The 17742-nt window shown below is 42.8% G+C and overlaps 1 protein-coding gene across 1 annotated transcript; it reads right to left on the bottom strand.

The window, feature by feature from the left end:
• Positions 1 to 979: 979 nt before the first annotated feature.
• LOC135487045 (sperm flagellar protein 2-like) lies at positions 980 to 17476 on the bottom strand. Its single transcript, XM_064770354.1, has 33 exons — positions 17355 to 17476; positions 16641 to 16743; positions 16028 to 16280; positions 14562 to 14779; positions 14332 to 14425; positions 13932 to 14014; positions 13452 to 13635; positions 13183 to 13371; positions 12768 to 12955; positions 12418 to 12589; positions 12065 to 12181; positions 11660 to 11762; positions 11058 to 11354; positions 10354 to 10866; positions 10018 to 10153; positions 9555 to 9768; positions 8627 to 9217; positions 8141 to 8350; positions 7763 to 7879; positions 7276 to 7472; positions 6246 to 6462; positions 5713 to 5905; positions 5367 to 5453; positions 4874 to 5012; positions 4497 to 4596; positions 4081 to 4188; positions 3636 to 3947; positions 3103 to 3372; positions 2802 to 2914; positions 2410 to 2512; positions 1994 to 2074; positions 1656 to 1781; positions 980 to 1469 (listed from the first exon to the last, which is right to left on the bottom strand). The coding sequence occupies exons 1-33, from the start codon at positions 17410 to 17412 to the stop codon at positions 1398 to 1400; spliced, it is 5958 nt and encodes a 1985-aa protein (XP_064626424.1). The 5' UTR covers positions 17413 to 17476; the 3' UTR covers positions 980 to 1397.
• Between the last annotated feature and the right edge of the window lie 266 nt (positions 17477 to 17742).

Raw genomic sequence — 17742 nt, 5'->3', positions numbered from 1 at the left:
GTACAGTATAGCCTTCGTTTAGGAAAAGTAAGGATATGAAAGCTTTAGGTTTCAGGTCAGCGAAATCCCACGAAGTCAACATCCAGAGACACCAGCAGATGTGGTGTGACAAATAAGACAACAGACAACATCCAGAGACACCAGCAGATGTGGTGTGACACATAAGACAACAGACAACATCCAGAGACACCAGCAGATGTGGTGTGACACATAAGACAACAGACAACATCCAGAGACACCAGCAGATGTGGTGTGACACATAAGACAACAGACATCATCCAGAGACACCAGCAGATGTGGTGTGACACATAAGACAACAGACAACATCCAGAGACACCAGCAGATGTGGTGTGACAAATAAGACAACAGACAACATCCAGAGACACCAGCAGGTGTGGTGTGACACATAAGACAACAGACAACATCCAGAGACACCAGCAGATGTGGTGTGACAAATAAGACAACAGACATCATCCAGAGACACCAGCAGATGTGGTGTGACACATAAGACAACAGACATCATCCAGAGACACCAGCAGATGTGGTGTGACACATAAGACAACAGACAACATCCAGAGACACCAGCAGATGTGGTGTGACAAATAAGACAACAGACAACATCCAGAGACACCAGCAGATGTGGTGTGACACATAAGACAACAGACAACATCCAGAGACACCAGCAGATGTGGTGTGACACATAAGACAACAGACAACCTCCAGAGACACCAGCAGATGTGGTGTGACAAATAAGACAACAGACAACATCCAGAGACACCACCAGATGTGGTGTGACACATAAGACAACAGACATCATCCAGAGACACCAGCAGATGTGGTGTGACACATAAGACAACAGACATCATCCAGAGACACCAGCAGATGTGGTGTGACAAATAAGACAACAGACATCATCCAGAGACACCAGCAGATGTGGTGTGACAAATAAGACAACTGTTACAGACAACAGACAATAGAATTTGTTTTTCATTTGTGTATTCAAACATAACAATGACTGTACAGGAATTCATTTCAATAAACATATAGTAATCAAATATTTTACTCTGAATATGTTGAATACAAATAATGGACGGATTTTGAACATACTTTGTCTACCTGCCTGTATCCATGTACAATACAAAACAATACTGTCAAGGGATTCGTGGACGGACTTGTACATTTTTTCAAATTATCATTATTATTTGGAGGAATGGCATGAAGGACAGCCGAATTTGTTACACAGGACGGTTTCTCACAACAACTTGTCACACATTTGACATAATTTAACAAAAGACGATATCCACGGATATCCAAGAGTGTTTTAGTGAACCATTTAAAAAATTACCATCAGACAGTTGATATTTTTAGATAGATTTTGAGCAGAATGGAATGGTAGTTTAATCCAACGTCTTCGTACTATGAGCATCAACATTATCTGCAACTTGGCTGGCAAGAATAGATTTCAGATCCTGGAAGAAAAAACATACCGTCTGTTAAAAAATGTGAAAATATTGACCATTCATCTGGATAGAATGTGGACTCCTCAAAAATGGCCTAAGAATAGTGAATAACTTAAACCTGTGGCGTCATCTGTTCTGATCAAGCTCTCCACAATTTTAAACATCAAATGGAAAGATACTCTGCATGTTACTTACTGGTTGTTTGAATCTGTTGAAGTTTGCTAAGATGTCTTGAATGACGGGATGTTCTTTGAGGACTTTGAATTGGATGGTGTCTAAGTTTTCACTGCCAAGTTCTTGGTAGACACCACACATTCTCTCCTGAAATGGAACATTGAGTTGAAATATTAAATGCGAGTTACGAATAAAGCAATTTTCTAGCTTTCTAATTCTAATGAGATTATTTTGTAACCTCTTTTCTCAGAAACATTTTGGAGAACTTTGTTTAAGGGACGACAGACCATATTTGCATTTCAATGACGAGCAGGGATGCGTTCTCTCCACAATTTTATTCGTGAAGCCGTCATTCTTACCCCAGAGAGTGCATCTTCAGGATCTGTTGCTACGGCAAACCTGTGACTGTCTCCTCTGTCTCTTTCACCGTGATGAAGCACCTGCAAAATAACATAGACAGATGAGTTTACTACAAGTCAACTTCTGGTTTATGGTAAAGCCTTTGATATACAGTGGAACTCCGGTATCACGACCACTCAAAAGTTCAAAATTGTTTTTTATCTGTAGCATGACAAATTTGCCGCAATCAATTTCTTAACAGAAATCATGGCAGCATTTGTCTTTTCATTTCTCATCATTCCACATTTTAGAATGCTCCAATGTGTGCCTGAATAGGAGCTGACATGAAGACAAAGTCACAACCACGTGCATCTTTCTGTTTAAAAATATCAATGACTACTGCTAACTGGTAATGGGTAACTTTCTTGATACCTACCCGCATGAGAGCATCCAAGGGTACTTGGGCCTTCGTCGCTGACTCTGGAATCTCCTCCTCTTCAATGAGTGGTTTCTCTTGATCCATATCACTGCTGCTGAAACTGTTAGAATACAAGTTGAGAATAGAATTATCTATCAAAAGTAGTGGCACTCTCAATGGAGAGACATGATACTCGAACTAGGACAAGACCGTCACATGCCTGGCTTAAAACTACACCATTAAATCTCAAAATGGTGTCAAGTCTGAAGCCTCCCTAGACAGAGCACATCAACTTAGTCACAACCAAAGTTCCCCCATTGTTCACATAGTTAGGGTGTCCAAGACCTTATGGACAGCACCAACAGACTAAATTTAGTATACTGCAACATCTCAGCATTTTCACCACTCACCTAGGTTGCCGTCCCTGCAGCATGTGTGGGCGTGGCATGTGAACCCCTGATGCCACCGAGAGAGCTCGTAGGAAACCCTCATATGGATCAGGGGCGGCAGAGAAGTACATCAGCTGGAAAAGCAAAATGACGCTTATGAGACAAGCCTATCAATTCCAGATGATATAAACTGGACAATTTATGTCGCATGGCATGGTCAGGTGATGAAATCAGATCAAGTGGTGAGGAAGAAAATACTTAACTGAACACAGTTTCTTCCAAAAGGACTGAAACATATGAAATAAAAGCTTAAGTGACTTACCATATCGACATAATTGACCTGCAGTGGCGTCTTGCTATGATCTAGGAAGAAATCAAAGAATGCCTTCTTCAGGTTCCCAATCCTGTCATATTTGGGTGCACTGATTTCAGGTGTCACCTCAACACCAACTTCTTCTTCAGCTTGAACTTCAACCAGCACTTCTTTTTCAACCAGTACTTCTTCTTCTCCTTCTAGTACCTTAACTTGGGCTTCAACCTCCTGATGTTCGACGGGCGCTACTGGAGGCTCAGGTTTAAACCACAAGTCAACCTGAATAGTATCATCCAAAATATCACTACCTTTTAGGCAACATGATGAATAAACAACAATATACCGATACAGCAACCCATGATCAAATATACGATGGCATCTCAATCAATGGATGAACTGCAGAGAGGACACGCTATGATGCTATCAGTATCTCTTCAGATACCTGAAACCTGTTACAATGTAATTCATGGGTCTCATCAGCATTCTGCAGAATCGCTAGAATGGCAATGCATCAGAACAATAAACCGAGCTTCCACGCTTACCCTATCAAACTGTTCCCTCGTCACAAAGCCAGTCTCCTTTTGATCCATCTCCTTATACTTGTCCAACGTCTCCAACAGCTGAGCTTGAGTAGGCATCGGCCAAGGCTGACTAGCGGCGAGCAGGAATGCACGCCAATCGATGTACTCTGAGTCGGGTGAAATCATGGCAGCCATGTCTTGGAGCTGATTAGGCGTGACGTTCATCCAGATATCAGGCATGATCTCCATGCCGTGGGTCAGCGAGGTGAGGTCTTGGAACATATCGATGAAGGACTTGGTGGATAGAACACCACTTGGTGCAATGTGCACAAACTGAAAGTAAGAGATCATCATCATCATAAACTCATACCTCCATAGAGAGCACAATGCATCCACAAGTCTTTTCAGTCTTTTCTAGTCTTTTCATCCTGGCAGCCCATGAACTATCTAGAAGAGTCACGCATACCTGATTGTAAATGATGTTGAGTTGATCAACAGTGAACTGTTCAGGCATTGGCTGTTCAACAGGAGCAGGGGTTGGAGGTGGACTGGGTGTCTTGACTGCTTTCACATCCTGAAGTTGAAAGGAGGGAAGTCCGAGTAAACACGTCAAACTGATCGAGAAACCTGGACTTCTTACATTGATTGGTCTGTTTGAAATACAAACTTGAGAAATAGAGTGGATCAAGCCAAAATTACTACGAGAGCTGGTTCGTTGGACTGACATCAAGATATCAGAGGGAACATTCATAACCAGAGTGAGAAGTAACATTAACAATGCATTTTTTGATTGCAAGGTCTACACACAAAAACAGAAATCACAATAGTGTATGACAGAATTATGAACTTAAAGAATCCTTCAATATTGATGTTTCTACTTACAGATGCAATGATGAAATCTTCCTGTTGCAGAACGAGCTCATTCTTAATGGAGACGCCATGCTCAATGGCATCTCTCATGATCTGTGACATGTGATCAATGCTAAAAAATTCAATAAAACATTGAATAGACACTCAAAGAAGTGTATAGTTACAAGTCCAGGATACAAGTTGTGATTATTGTGAATGTTAAGTTTCAATCTGATCTTCTTGTTTCAAACACAACACTCGTCAGCATGTACCTCAGAAAGATTTGCATTTTTGATCGTTAAGTTTCTTGTTGAATCAATTCTGGCTGTAATCAAAGCCTATATTCATGGAGTTGTCAAAAGATGTGCTGACTGTGCTAAGTAATCCACTACTGGTGAGTGCCATCTCACCTTTCCATTTCTCTGAGGAACCTTGCACCGAGCCAGTCATTCATGTCCTTGAAGGAGGTGTCTCCTTTGCCCTTCAGGTCCTGCAGCACAGTACCTCCCATTGTTTTGACAAGATTCATTCGGACTTTACAGGCTTCAGCTGAAAATGCAAATCAAACAAATATCCAGTTTAAAAAGGGAGCGTAGTGGTGTGGTGGTTAAGGAGTTCAATTCTCAATCTAAGCTTTATTGACTTTGAACTCTAGTCTGGCGCCATTTTGAACTTCACGGTTGAGTTAAGTGAGCACTGTTTGAGCAGCTCCTTGAAACTCCTCGAATGCCTCTGCGGAGATACATAACAGAGGTAGTCAGTGTGAATAGTTTTTAGGCAGAGACTAGTCAGTGTCAAGCAACATAGAAAAGAAAGCCAACACTATTATGGAGAAATTACAAGAACGGTAACGAAGCTCTCCTTTTCTCTACCATTTGTCTCCAGAGTGACATCACTGCGTACCTTCCTCCTTGATAGCAAAGAAGTACTCTTCCCTCATCTTCTCTTTGATCATCTTCTTCTCCTTCTCTTCCTCACTTTCTTCTTCAGCTGAACAATAAAGTAGACATGATGGCATGATCACCAAATTACAGTTCCAAGTTTGTCAGAAAGTTAACTACTGTAGAACCCTGACTTTAGGATAAAACGCTGTCCTTTATGAGGTCTCCTGATGACAAATCTACAATTGATTGGGAGTAACAATCTTGGTCCAAAACCTTACCACCCATAACAGAAAGCATGTCCTCCAGACCGAGGCAGGTATTGCACATGATGTTGTTAATGTAGCTAGAATTATATTTATATTTACCTGCAGGAGGAGGTGTCTCTGCCACTGGTGCATCCTTCTTCTTCTTGGGAGACGGACTCCGACTCTTCTTTCCACCCTTCCCTTTCCCACCCTTGGTCTTGGCAGCCGCTGCAGCTTTCTCCCTCTCTTTCTGGGCCTCTTTCTCCTTCTCAGCCTCCTCTTCTAGTTCTCTTGCTGCTTCCTCTGTAGCAATCTGAAATGGACAGCAAAGTTTGGCATATCATCATGGAGATATTAGGCAGAAACAGAGAGGTGGCATATCATTTCAGATATTGTGTTGACGATATAAGAAATATCAGTTGCAACAGTGCTTAGGAGACAGAGCACAACTTTGACAACAATCCAAGTTCATCAATAGTCCAAATCATAAACTGCAGCGGTATGCTCTAGCTATCACTGGTAGAAATGCTACTGACAGACTGCCACATCAACGAAGACTTTCCTGACTATTTCCGAACGACCCTCACAGTCAACCAGGAAAACAGTTGGACAGTCGATGAACTTCAGTGCCAATGACAAAGAAGAGGACTTACCATGGCAGTAATGCCATGAGTAGCTGTCCATAGAGCATCATAGAGAAGCCTCTCATCAGCATCTGTAGGGGGTGGCGGTTGTTCCTCCTTCTCCTCTGCCCCCGGCTGACGCTCCTTTGATTTCGCTCCTTTCTTATCCTTCTTGTCTTTATTACCAGGGGTCGCTCCTGTTTGGTTTGCATCGGGAGAAACTGGGCGGCGTGGCACCATAGGGATGCTACAAAAGATGTCCCAAAATCATTGTAAATACTGGTATTCAGACGAAAACTAGATGCTAAGGGAGTGTTGGAGTTGCAAAGCTTTCAGCAAGCATGCAGGGGTAGTACCATCAACGTGTTTTAGAATACCTCTCCATCTCTAAAGCATTGTGTAAAGGAGGATAGAGCTGATTTCATTTGTGGGTCACAACGAATTCATACTTGTTGTTCAGAACTCCTGTGTGGAACACGCTACAGATCAGTGAAACCAAGGTGTAAAAGGTGGCAAAATATATCAAATCATGTCTGTGCTTTCAATTCTGGTTTTCAGTGCCAAATAGAAGTGTCCTGGATATGAATAATAGCAGAAACAGAAAGCGAACTATCTGTTTCTGATAGACGTGATTGCGTCAAAGACAAAGATGTTGTCAGTCAACTGAAAAAATAAACTGTCAAAGCCAATCAAAGCTCAGTTCCCAACCTGATGTTCCAATAATAAGACAACCATTGTGAAATGCGGCGCTTTTTTGAATATCGGAAATAGCGCGCGATTTGGCTTGCTGAGTTGTATCTTACGCTGTAATATGTGATAAAGTATTAAACTGGTTTATTACATGAACAAAGTGGCAATTTCATGTCAAGAGCTGAAAATTAACAGAAAATTTAAAAATCTTCAGAGGGGCTAACTGATCGCAAACCTCTATAAAGAGGGGAAAGTATTGTTTCAGGTCCCTGTTAGTGCCGACCAGATGTCTTCATTGCCCAGCCATTCTACTAAACCTGAGGACAAACTAATCACATTGGCAAAAAATCGAAATGGAAAACTTTCTTACCGTGGTTTCTTCTCTCCTTCCTCCCCCTCTGTTTCTCCCTCCGATTGCACCTCCTTCCCTTTACCCTTCTTGCCAGTAGGGGTCGCTGATTTGCTTGGCTCTTTACGTGGCGATTCCTTGGCATCTTCTGATCCAGGCGGCCCTTCACTGCCAGTTACACTCTTGTCAGGAGAACCTGGTCTCTCAACTGGAGGAATCTAGAGTGACGAAATTACTTGAATGTTAACACCATTATTCATCAATCAGTGCACAGGCAAAGAGCTGATAATCTGAGTAAGCCACTCTTTTTGGCAGATGTAGAGGAAAAGCACTTGAAAAAAGATCTCAAGATTGAAATCCTTGACACATCCTGTTCCACTAGTTTCATCTAACTTGGTCAGCTGAATTCAGTTAAACCTCTAACCAACAATAGCTTGAACACTTGATGTCTCTAAGATGTTTGTTGACGAAAGGAATGATTGGGTTCTAAAAGTATCAAGAAACTCACCTCTATCAAGGGTATTCTACTGTATTCTTCTTTGAGTTCATCAGGAATATGGCCTTCCATTCCACGATAGTAGTCCTTCATCATCCTTAGTGTGTCCTGGAACCGATCTAATTCTCCCTAGAAGTCAAAATTATCAAGAAGAGTTGGGAATCAGGTGTCACTGGCTCTATGACTAATGACATATTTTCTTAAAGTGTGGCAGACGTTCAAAATCTCGTATGCTAGCAATACAATAGGTGAGACAATGGCATCATCAGTGAGTATTCCTTGCCTCAGAGGGATGGTTTGAGAATCACGAAGGTTTAGGCAAATTTTCTGAGACTGAAATCGAAAATTAAATACACCATGCAAAGTTAGACAGTAAGATTATAACTGTACCTGCATAAGTGTGATGTAAAAGTTACTGAGTATGCCGAGTCGATCATCCAGCCAGCCGTCACTCATGATTGAGTTCCTCTCCTCCTCAGCTTGTTCCTTCCTCTCGTCACATATGCTCCACAGCCTCTCACGGAGATCATCAACTCGCTCATGCAGCTCCGCTCTCGTCTCTTCATCCTCCCGCATGTCATCGGGTACCTCATTGTATTCCTGGTGAAATGAAATCAGTTGTAAATTTGGTTAATAGGGTATACGGGAAGCAGATGAGGTGGAATCACATATGGCTGAGTGACAGATCTTTATGATGGTTGACCTTTTCATGACTTCAACATCATACCTTTTTTAGAATATCGATGCCTTTAATGAAAAATAATCTTGGTTTACTTGACTGAGAACAACATTGATATCAAAGGGGAACAATGCTTTGCCACAAGAAACTAACTCAGTTTGAAAATACCTGAGCACTGTTTTTGGACTATCTCTTACCTTCTGCCACTGGGTGACAAACTCCTGTTTATGATCTGGCCGCTTGAGAAACTGCATGAAATCTTGTCTGATCTGGTAGAAGTATCTGATAATCATCTCCCGCTCATCCCTAATCTTCCTGAACGATGATTTACTGCTGGCAACGTAAGTGTTTTCGACCGCCTCCCAATACGGTGCCAAGACCTCAGCCAGTTGGTCTTCAATAAGCAGGTCCACGTACTCCCATTCCTCCGAGCCTGGCTCTGGAGGCGGAGGACCGGCAGGCACCTCCGGTTCTGGCTCGGGCTCCGGTTCTGGTGACTTCCCTTTCTTCCCAGATCGACCACGTTTTGGAGATTTAGGTGATGATCCCCGGCTTCCTTTGGCACTTTTCTTGCCTGACTCGGCTGATTTCTTGCGTTTAGGTGATGCACTCTTGTCTTTGCCTTTCGGTGACTTGCTGCGGCCAGGTGATTCTTTCCCAGAGCCGCGAGAGCCAGAGCGCTTCCCTCCAGAACCGGATCTTGACTTCTTAGAGCTAGGTCTGGAGCCCTTGCGTTCTTCTTCCTTTGGTGGCTCAACTGAGGGTTCTTCAACTGGAGCAGGCTCAGGCTAGACAAACAAATACAGTCATTAGATAAGCAACAACATCTTGTGCCCTTGGGGATGCAACGACTCAGAACAAAGCGGACATCTTGTGCACTATGCAACGACTCGGAACAAAGCGGACATCTTGTGCCCTATGCAACGACTCGGAACAAAGCGGACATCTTGTGCCCTATGCAACGACTCGGAACAAAGCGGACAGCTTCCGACAGATCAAATAGGATGACAACTTCTGAAGCCATTAGATACAACAATGAGATGGTGTCATGGTAATGGTCTTGAGGATCGGACAGGTTCCATAGTACTTATTATGCTAAAGAAGACCAATACTCTAAAACCTTACTGGTGGTTCCTCTTTGACTTCTTCTGTGGTAACTTCTACTGGCATTGACTCCTCCTCCTCTACACCCTGTAACTTCTTCAATGTATCCTCGAGAACTGTCTCCACCTCAAGATACAGCACATCCTCTGCTAACGTTGCATCTATATTCTTCAGGATTCCAAACTTGTTGAACCATTTCTCCAGCTTTGGCCAGGCATCCAGGAAGCCAGTGATTCTGTAAGACAACAGGCAGACTATGATTATTAATGTTATGAAGGTGGAAAATGTGATGTGGATGAAATTTCAGAAAGAAGTGTATAGAAAATGAATACCTCTGCAAGGGACACAACAAGTTGTAACCTCTTCAAGTCAGCCCTTGATGAGAACATGAGCGTCACACTGCCACGTACTTGAGGACCAACAGTGTAAAAGTTTGACCAGTTGAACACAAAGAAGAAGGAGAAGAAAATGGTTTTAACCATACCTATGTTGAATCTGCTCCTGGTCATGGGCTGGATCCTCCACAGGGATGACTCTCTCTTGTTTACCGATGCCTGTCGCACTGCCCTCTGGTGGGGGCTTGAACTCCTGCTGATATGTCTCGTCTGCTTGAATCGCGCCTGCAAATCAAAGAAAGAAATTGAAAAGAACATTGTTGTCTTCCCTGTGAAATTTTGTTTTATCTTTGATCACCTTTTTTTGTCAGCTCACACCCACGGCCTTTGAGGCTCCCAGGCTTCAGGCTCCCTTGGCTACAATCCCTCATAAGATATCACAGCTTAGCTTGGATAAGTTAATAATAGATAATCATTCAACTTACAAGTCCGTCCAGCTGACCTCTTCATCGCCAGCTCATCGGGGATATCAAAGACAACAACGACGTTGATACCACTGGTTGGTTCAGCTGGTGGTGGTGGAGGGCGAGGGTCAGGCGCAAGGGTAGATTTCTTCCCCTTTTTCCCCTCTGTGAGTTTGATACTGGACTTGGACTTATCCGGTCCATCGAAACCACTTAAGGCTTTCTCGAGGAGTTTTGCCTGGCTGTAGGTGGTAGGGAACCCGTCGATCACCCATCCAGTGCCCTCTGGAATACGTCTGATAGCTTCCGTGAGGATCTCCACAACACACTGATCATCCACAGGTTTTCCCTTCTTCAAGAACTTGGACGCCTTTAATCCTAGTTTGGCTCGGGCAGTCGGCTGTGGTTTTGGAGGCTTCACCGATCTCTTTGAGGTAACCGACTTGACCGATTTTGCTGTGCTCAAGACTTCCTCCGCTGTACCAGGTGCAAGTTCAGATTCAGCTTTATCTGAGATAGGCTTCTCAGGATCAGCTGGAACAGTAAGAACAACACGATTTTGAAACAACTCGTCAACAATATTTTTCAATTCTAAAGTGGTTTTGCTTTTAGTAGAGAGAAGTGCCAGGTGGTGTTAATTCCTTAAACAGAGACAATTTTGAGAGGGTTACAATTGCCAGTCACAATACTGTAGGAGAAGTCATAAAATCCACAACCAAGCTTACTTTTTTCAGTTCCCTCATCTTTCTTCTCATCAGGAGCCTCCTCAGTTGCCTCCTGCTGCTCCTGGACCTTGTTACTATCCTCAGCAGACGACTTCTCCGTAGCAGCTGTCCCCGGTGTAGTCCCAGGCTCCGCTGGAGTTCCAGTTTTAGCAGCATCCGTGAACGACTCTGCCATCATCAGTTCACTCTTTGCCTCTTCGACCGGTTCTTCTTCAAGCTCTTCTATTTCCCCGTTCCTGTTTGCCTCGATTGCCTCCGCTACCAACTCATCAGTATTCAACACTCGCAGACGATGATCTGGAAAACAATGATAGATGTCCCATCAATCCTCGTGAGTTTACACTTGGCTGAAATAAGAAGCCCAGTCTGACCTATGCACTCCAAAGACCTTTTGATTGTACTGAATAATACATATACATGTACAGTGGAACCCCGGTATTACAACCACTCATGGGACCGAGGTTGAATGGTCGCGTTACCGGGGTGGTGGCATTAGAGAAATCGGGGACAGAATGCATGTTTCCATCAACAATACTTACTCTCAGCTAAGACTTTGACACAAGTCGTCTTTCCACTGAAGACTTTCCATCAACAATACTTACTCTCAGCTAAGACTTTGACACAAGTCGTCTTTCCACTGAAGACTTTCCCGAGGACACACGCCTTGATTGGGAATGGAGGGAACTCAGGTGGGGGAGGGGGAGGCTGAAAGAACACAATTATACATGACTGCAGGAGATAATGGTGACTTACATTAGGAAAGACATTAGACCTCTAGGCAGCAACAGAGCTGGTATTTCTTGTGACAATCATTAACTAAAGCTTAGTAAGACCTCATGAAGACAGATGAGATATAGTGGGTTCTCATCTGAGGTTGAATTGGTAACACAGTTTCATCTCCATGGCGAATTTTGGTGACCATGAGTTGTATTATACTCTAATTTGATTTTCCTATACTTGATCAATGCCTGTAAACAAGGTCATTGAAATATTGTAATTGTACTTACTGTCGGAGGGTAGACAATGTTAAATAGCCTCTGGACGACATGACCAACAACAGGATTGTTCCTTGGAGGTGTGGTGATCTCACTGCCTTCGGGCGGATTCCATTCTCCTATCATTTCCTGGAGAAAAATATAAACCAGTCATTGTCATTCAGCAATCAAGTGAGGTAATCAGCACAGGAACATACATTGGACGTCTCGTTGAGAAACCAAAAGCCTATTGGATGAAGTAGGCAATAGCAATGATGGACTCAGGCGAAGGTGACCTGAAGAGAAGGAAAGCAATAGCCCGGGCTGCTTTTGACAAACTTTGGAGGAACCAAACCATCTCGATCACCTGTACAACGGTCCCTAACCTTGTATTCCATGAAGTCTCCCTCATCAAGGAGTTGCTGCCTCTCCTCCTCTAGGACTTGTTCAGGGGTCACCTCATCCATGGTCTCCTCTGTTTCAGCAGGCACTTCATAGAGTGGCTTGCCTTCTGTGAACAATGCTTTCCATTCCCGGAACAGCTTGGGAGGAATCAGCCTTAAAGAGAGCAAGGAGAGAAATCAGCTTCAGCTAACAAAATGAAGGAATTAACATGCAGTTCTACTCTTGTCTGGTTGCTGAATTGTCCTCAACAGGCAGAGCACACTTGCAGAGATATTAAATAGTATCTCCTTTAATTTCACCAATCTTCAGATATCATCAAAACCCAACCTACTCTTCAGTGAGTTCCCTGTACTCAGCCACCTTGCTTGTGAAGTCCACCATATCATTAACCACGTCCATGCAAGTATCATAATGTTTCTGGTACTTGGCCTGCGCCCGTTCGGCCGCGATCTGATCATGTAGATCCTTGTCCTTCAATGTCTGCTCTTCGTATTCAATCTTAGCCAAGCGAGCAACTTCCTGAAATACAAATATGTCCCGGTATTAAGTAAATGTATCAAAGGACATTGCAGGAATTCCAGTTGAAGCTTATTTGCTTGGGCCTGACCCTCAATTTGCAACTTAGCAAACACATGAAGTATGAACAGTTAGAAACAGCAGAATAACTTCAGTGAAGACAAGCAGTAACTTGCCTGACTCCTCTCTTAAGCCAGGATATCTAATGCTACAACCAGTGTCGGACTTACAGCTTCTCTGTCCAGAGCATCAACGAAGTCTTTCATCCGCCTCTCCTCATACTGCTTCTCCCGAAAGATACGATTCCTCCTGACGATCTCCTTCTCGTGTCGCGTCTGCAGCAGCTGGACGGCAATCCTACGCTCCTGTTGAGACTGACGCATCAAGCGGTTCACCAGCATTTCTTCTCGTCTTGCCTCCTGAAATAAAAAGACGGGCAAGATGGTAATCCCAATCTGATCACTTCAGAAACTCTAGAAACAGTGGAATGTTCGCCTACCTCTTGTGCCTCATGAGACTTGAGCTGGTCAACCAGGACCTTCCTCCTCCGCTTCTCTCTCTCAGCGCGGGCAGACGCATCCTCCTGCAGACGTCTTTTGATCTTCCCGATGTACTCGTCATTCGATTGTACCTTGATGTACTCAAGAGGGTCTTTGGGCTCTTGTGTTGTCACTATACCATCACTGGAGCGCAAAGTAAGACAGTCATTCAAATAACAATGGATATTTTGATGGAGGTTTGACTGAGTTTGATTCACCCTTCAAGTAAAACCTCCCCCAGTGGACATCTCTGCCAATAGGACAGCTTCAACATCATGGAAACTCATTTTGGTCCCACATTGGTGATTTTCACAGGACAATGTTTGTCAGTTTCTCACGTGACCTTCATGAAGAACTACTACTACTAATAGTACTGTAGTTCCAAAATTGGCCAAGGGCAACCGCAGCAGGAACCAAAATGGACCAAAAACTAAACTTACCCGACAGTTTCTTCAAAGGGTTTTGATGGGGGTAAAACCATTTTCATGCGCTCTTCAAATTCCCAGATACTCTGTTTTGTATTCTGCAAAGACGAATCATTATAAAATGGCAAGCTTTTCATCTGGGAAAACAGAAGAAGCAGAAATCTTAACATAACAAATTACACCAGAGACCTACAGCCTGACATCTGCTGCTGATGAAAATGCGCCTACAGGGTTTTCATGTCTGTCAACAAATACTATCATGATTCTCATTCTGGTTCTGTAAATGACAACATTCCGCTCTGAGGAAGGTGTCATCCTAACAAAAACACAATGAAACAATATGAAGGTGAAAATGGTTTCTTTTCTGTAAGATGAATGGACAAAGGGACTGATCAACACGTCATCGTTAAGTTACCTCAGCTTCGACCAGTTTCCTGTAATGGCGCCTCTGAGCGATAGCCTTGGCTGTCTTGTTGGGAGGTGGCTTTGGGATCTCTACTGTTGCAGACCTGGAAAGAATGTACCCATACACGTTAATCAACAATAAACATACAGTGGAAATCAGTGTACCATAGTTGAGGGGACGGAGACAATGTTGCTGATGCCAACAGAATCTTTCCTGTCAAACCAGGTGTATCAACTTACTCAATCTTTGCCATGATTTCACTCTGCATCGCCTTCTGCTGTTTGGACCTCTCCAGTCTTGCTTGCCTCTCCCTCATCAGTTTCTCTTTCTGTCTTTGTTGCTCTTCAAACCTGTCCTTGAATGCAACCGATTCCATCTCGATTTGTTTCTCGTGGAAGCGAGACACCAGGGCTTCGAGGTTCAGATCAGTCTGACGTGGGGTCATGTGCTTCAATCTCTGGAAGGTTCAAAAGTCTTGGTTTAGGAATCAAAGTACACTAGAACCTCCTATTAAAGGCTTTGGACTGACAAATGCTCCCCTTTAAAGAGAGGTGTCCTGATAACATAGGTCAAAATGTATGGAACTGACCCCTTTGGAACCAAAATCCCTATCTCTATTAGACAGGGTGTCCTACTAACAGAGGTGTCTGCCAAGGGAGGTCTTTCACTGCATGCCATTTGAAGCTCTAGGACCAATCAAACTGTGGGGAAAAACAAGGACAACAGTCCGTGACTGCTGAGAGTACCATGACAACAATTATTTGGGAGCTTGGGAGGATAGGACCTTATGTCTGACTTCACATTTCATTGATAAGGGCCAGGCAGACACATACATAGAAGATATTGCTCACTGACACCACTAATATACAAAATAGAACTGTACATAGGAAGGTTGATAAAAACCAGACAAGGAGAGCATTGAGTTTTTGTGCCAGTGGAATGCTAAAGTTTTGTTCTAATTAGTAATACACCACATGCATTTCAAAATAGACGAGCAGTGTACCAATATGTACATGAAGATCTCATTCATTAACCTTTGAAACATTTCAAAGGGGAAGTGTAGCTGTTACATGAAGTACTATGCAGTAATTTTAAGAATCATGCAACATCCATTTCACTTCATAAAACGCAAAGCAATGACTGGATATTGATGTAACCCATGACTCTGCAACAGCTTAAAATCAAAATCAGCAACATAACATGCAACTAGGATTAATTCTTGCAAGAAATTGGAACATATTTTTATGAACACTTTGGTCATAACCAAGTTTCAAAAACTGGATTCTGGAACTGGAAGAGGGAACAATTCACAAATAGCCGCTATACACTGTATAGAGCAAGGTGATGCATGCACTGACAAGCTTACCTCATCCTGATCATAACAGAAGGAAGAAACATGTGCAGAATGAGAAATATGAAGACGTTGGGGTGAAAACAATTTGAGACGACACGTTACATGAAAATTCGGCAGTTGACGGTAGTGCAGAAGTCACTTTAAGACACAAATTATATCTTGATAAAGGGAGTAATTTACACCGTAAGTGTGTACTAGTATAGAGAAATAGATTCACTGCGTATATCTCATGATCAACATGTCCCAATTTGCCAAAAAGTGACCAGTAGATCACTGGATTGATACCAGTAGCGTAAAGCCTACCATTCTTTAGAAATGTGTGAAAGCAAACGAATGAGAACAATTTCCTACCTCTTTGTACATTTGACTCTCGACGGCCTCTAATTTGACAGGGGCAGCTGGACGCATTGTTTCCATGGCAACACCAGTCAGGTTATTTTTCTCTTTGCGATGAAGAGATACAAACATCTGGTACATCAGTCTGGTGGCAACTCCTGGTTTCTCTCGCATGATATCATTTGCAATGTTGGTGTCAAATGGGACCTCAAGGAGATGTAATGTTGGCTCAAGTCGAGTAAAATTGTTGACCTTAGAGTCAGTGGTGCTGAAACAAAGAAGAGCAAAACTTGAAACTAATTTTCATATTAATCAGAGACAATGACATAATTGATAGTGATACTGATTCAGTTACACCAATGACAGTGTTGCCTAATGAACCGTGTTCAAAGAATATAAACAATGAACCATTCTCATGTAGGGATCAAAGGACTAATTAGTAATCCCAGACTCCCCATACAGAAAAATGTTTGAGTTTGACCACGAAATTCTGAAAAGTGATGGCCCTCTTTTCTCTGGATCTTGGTTCTGCCCGATTTTTTTCATGGGTACTCTGATGGACTGAAGTGAAGAACCTACACTGACCCCTCCCCCACCTCCTTTCTTAAAAGAGATTAATTCTGCTTACGTGCTCTGAGAGAAAAGGTTAAAATCATCTTGCAACCCATAGTGGCGTAGCACGTCTCCAATGATATATCCGGTGGCACACTCCCGTGCAAAGTTGTTGGCATCTAAAATGAAACAACAAAAACATCATTTATTTTCATTTAGATGAATACTAGTATTGACTCATTTTTATAGAAATAAGTAGGCCTAATTGTCTGCATTTCTAAACCTCTCGTCGACCAACATGAACACAATTTTAACAACGTTAACATCATCATCATGATCATCATGATTCACTCATTCACTGATTCAATACGACACTTAGGAACTGTAGTCCCAGATAAGAGTATGGTACAGTTTGAGCATGACCTCTGATGCATATCTCCTTCAAACACAAAGTCAAGAAACTCTGCGTTGCACACCTGGCCTGATTGTGCATGATTTTTTTGTAGTTGCGCAAACCGTACCAGATCGGCGACGTCATATCCAGGACCGAAGTGTCATATGTATATCATGCCTTCCTGTGACCGACAGTGTCAAAATCATGCACTGCAATTCGCATCAATCCATTCATCCATCCCATCTATCCCATCCAATCCATGCATGCATGACATGCATGAGATGAGTCTCGATATGAATGGAGGTGTTCACTCGGCTCAGACTCAGTCAGTCAGTTCAGTAACCAGATTCCTTTTTTGCACCTCCAAAGCAAGTCCATTTTTAGCCCTGAACATACCTATATCCTTTGAAATCTGTAGCTCATCATTGAGCCAGGTACATAATATATGTGTCATCTTCTTGTTTAATTTCTTACTGCAGTATTAATGTCAGCAAATCGGATCCACCATGATGTTTACAATCATCACCAAGGTGTGGGTCAGAGAAAATGCGACTTCAGATGAAATGATGCCGACGGTGTTTCGACGATGCCTTTTATCAAGAAAGGTTTGTTTTACACGGTAAATTTATAATTCAACAAATGTTATGGACCAACGGCTTTGCACTTAAGTTTTGTGAAAGAAAAGTACTTCGTCTTTGGCATTAAAAATATAATTTGAAGGGAAAGCAATTTTTGGTTTGCATTTTAGATCGACCCGCGCACCTGCTGACCCAATCTCCCAGGC

This window comes from Lineus longissimus, chromosome 4 (genome assembly GCF_910592395.1).
Source record: "Lineus longissimus chromosome 4, tnLinLong1.2, whole genome shotgun sequence".
Lineage (NCBI taxonomy): Eukaryota > Metazoa > Nemertea > Pilidiophora > Heteronemertea > Lineidae > Lineus > Lineus longissimus.
Note: the sequence above shows the minus strand (reverse complement) of the source record. Positions and strands in the feature narration are given on the sequence as shown.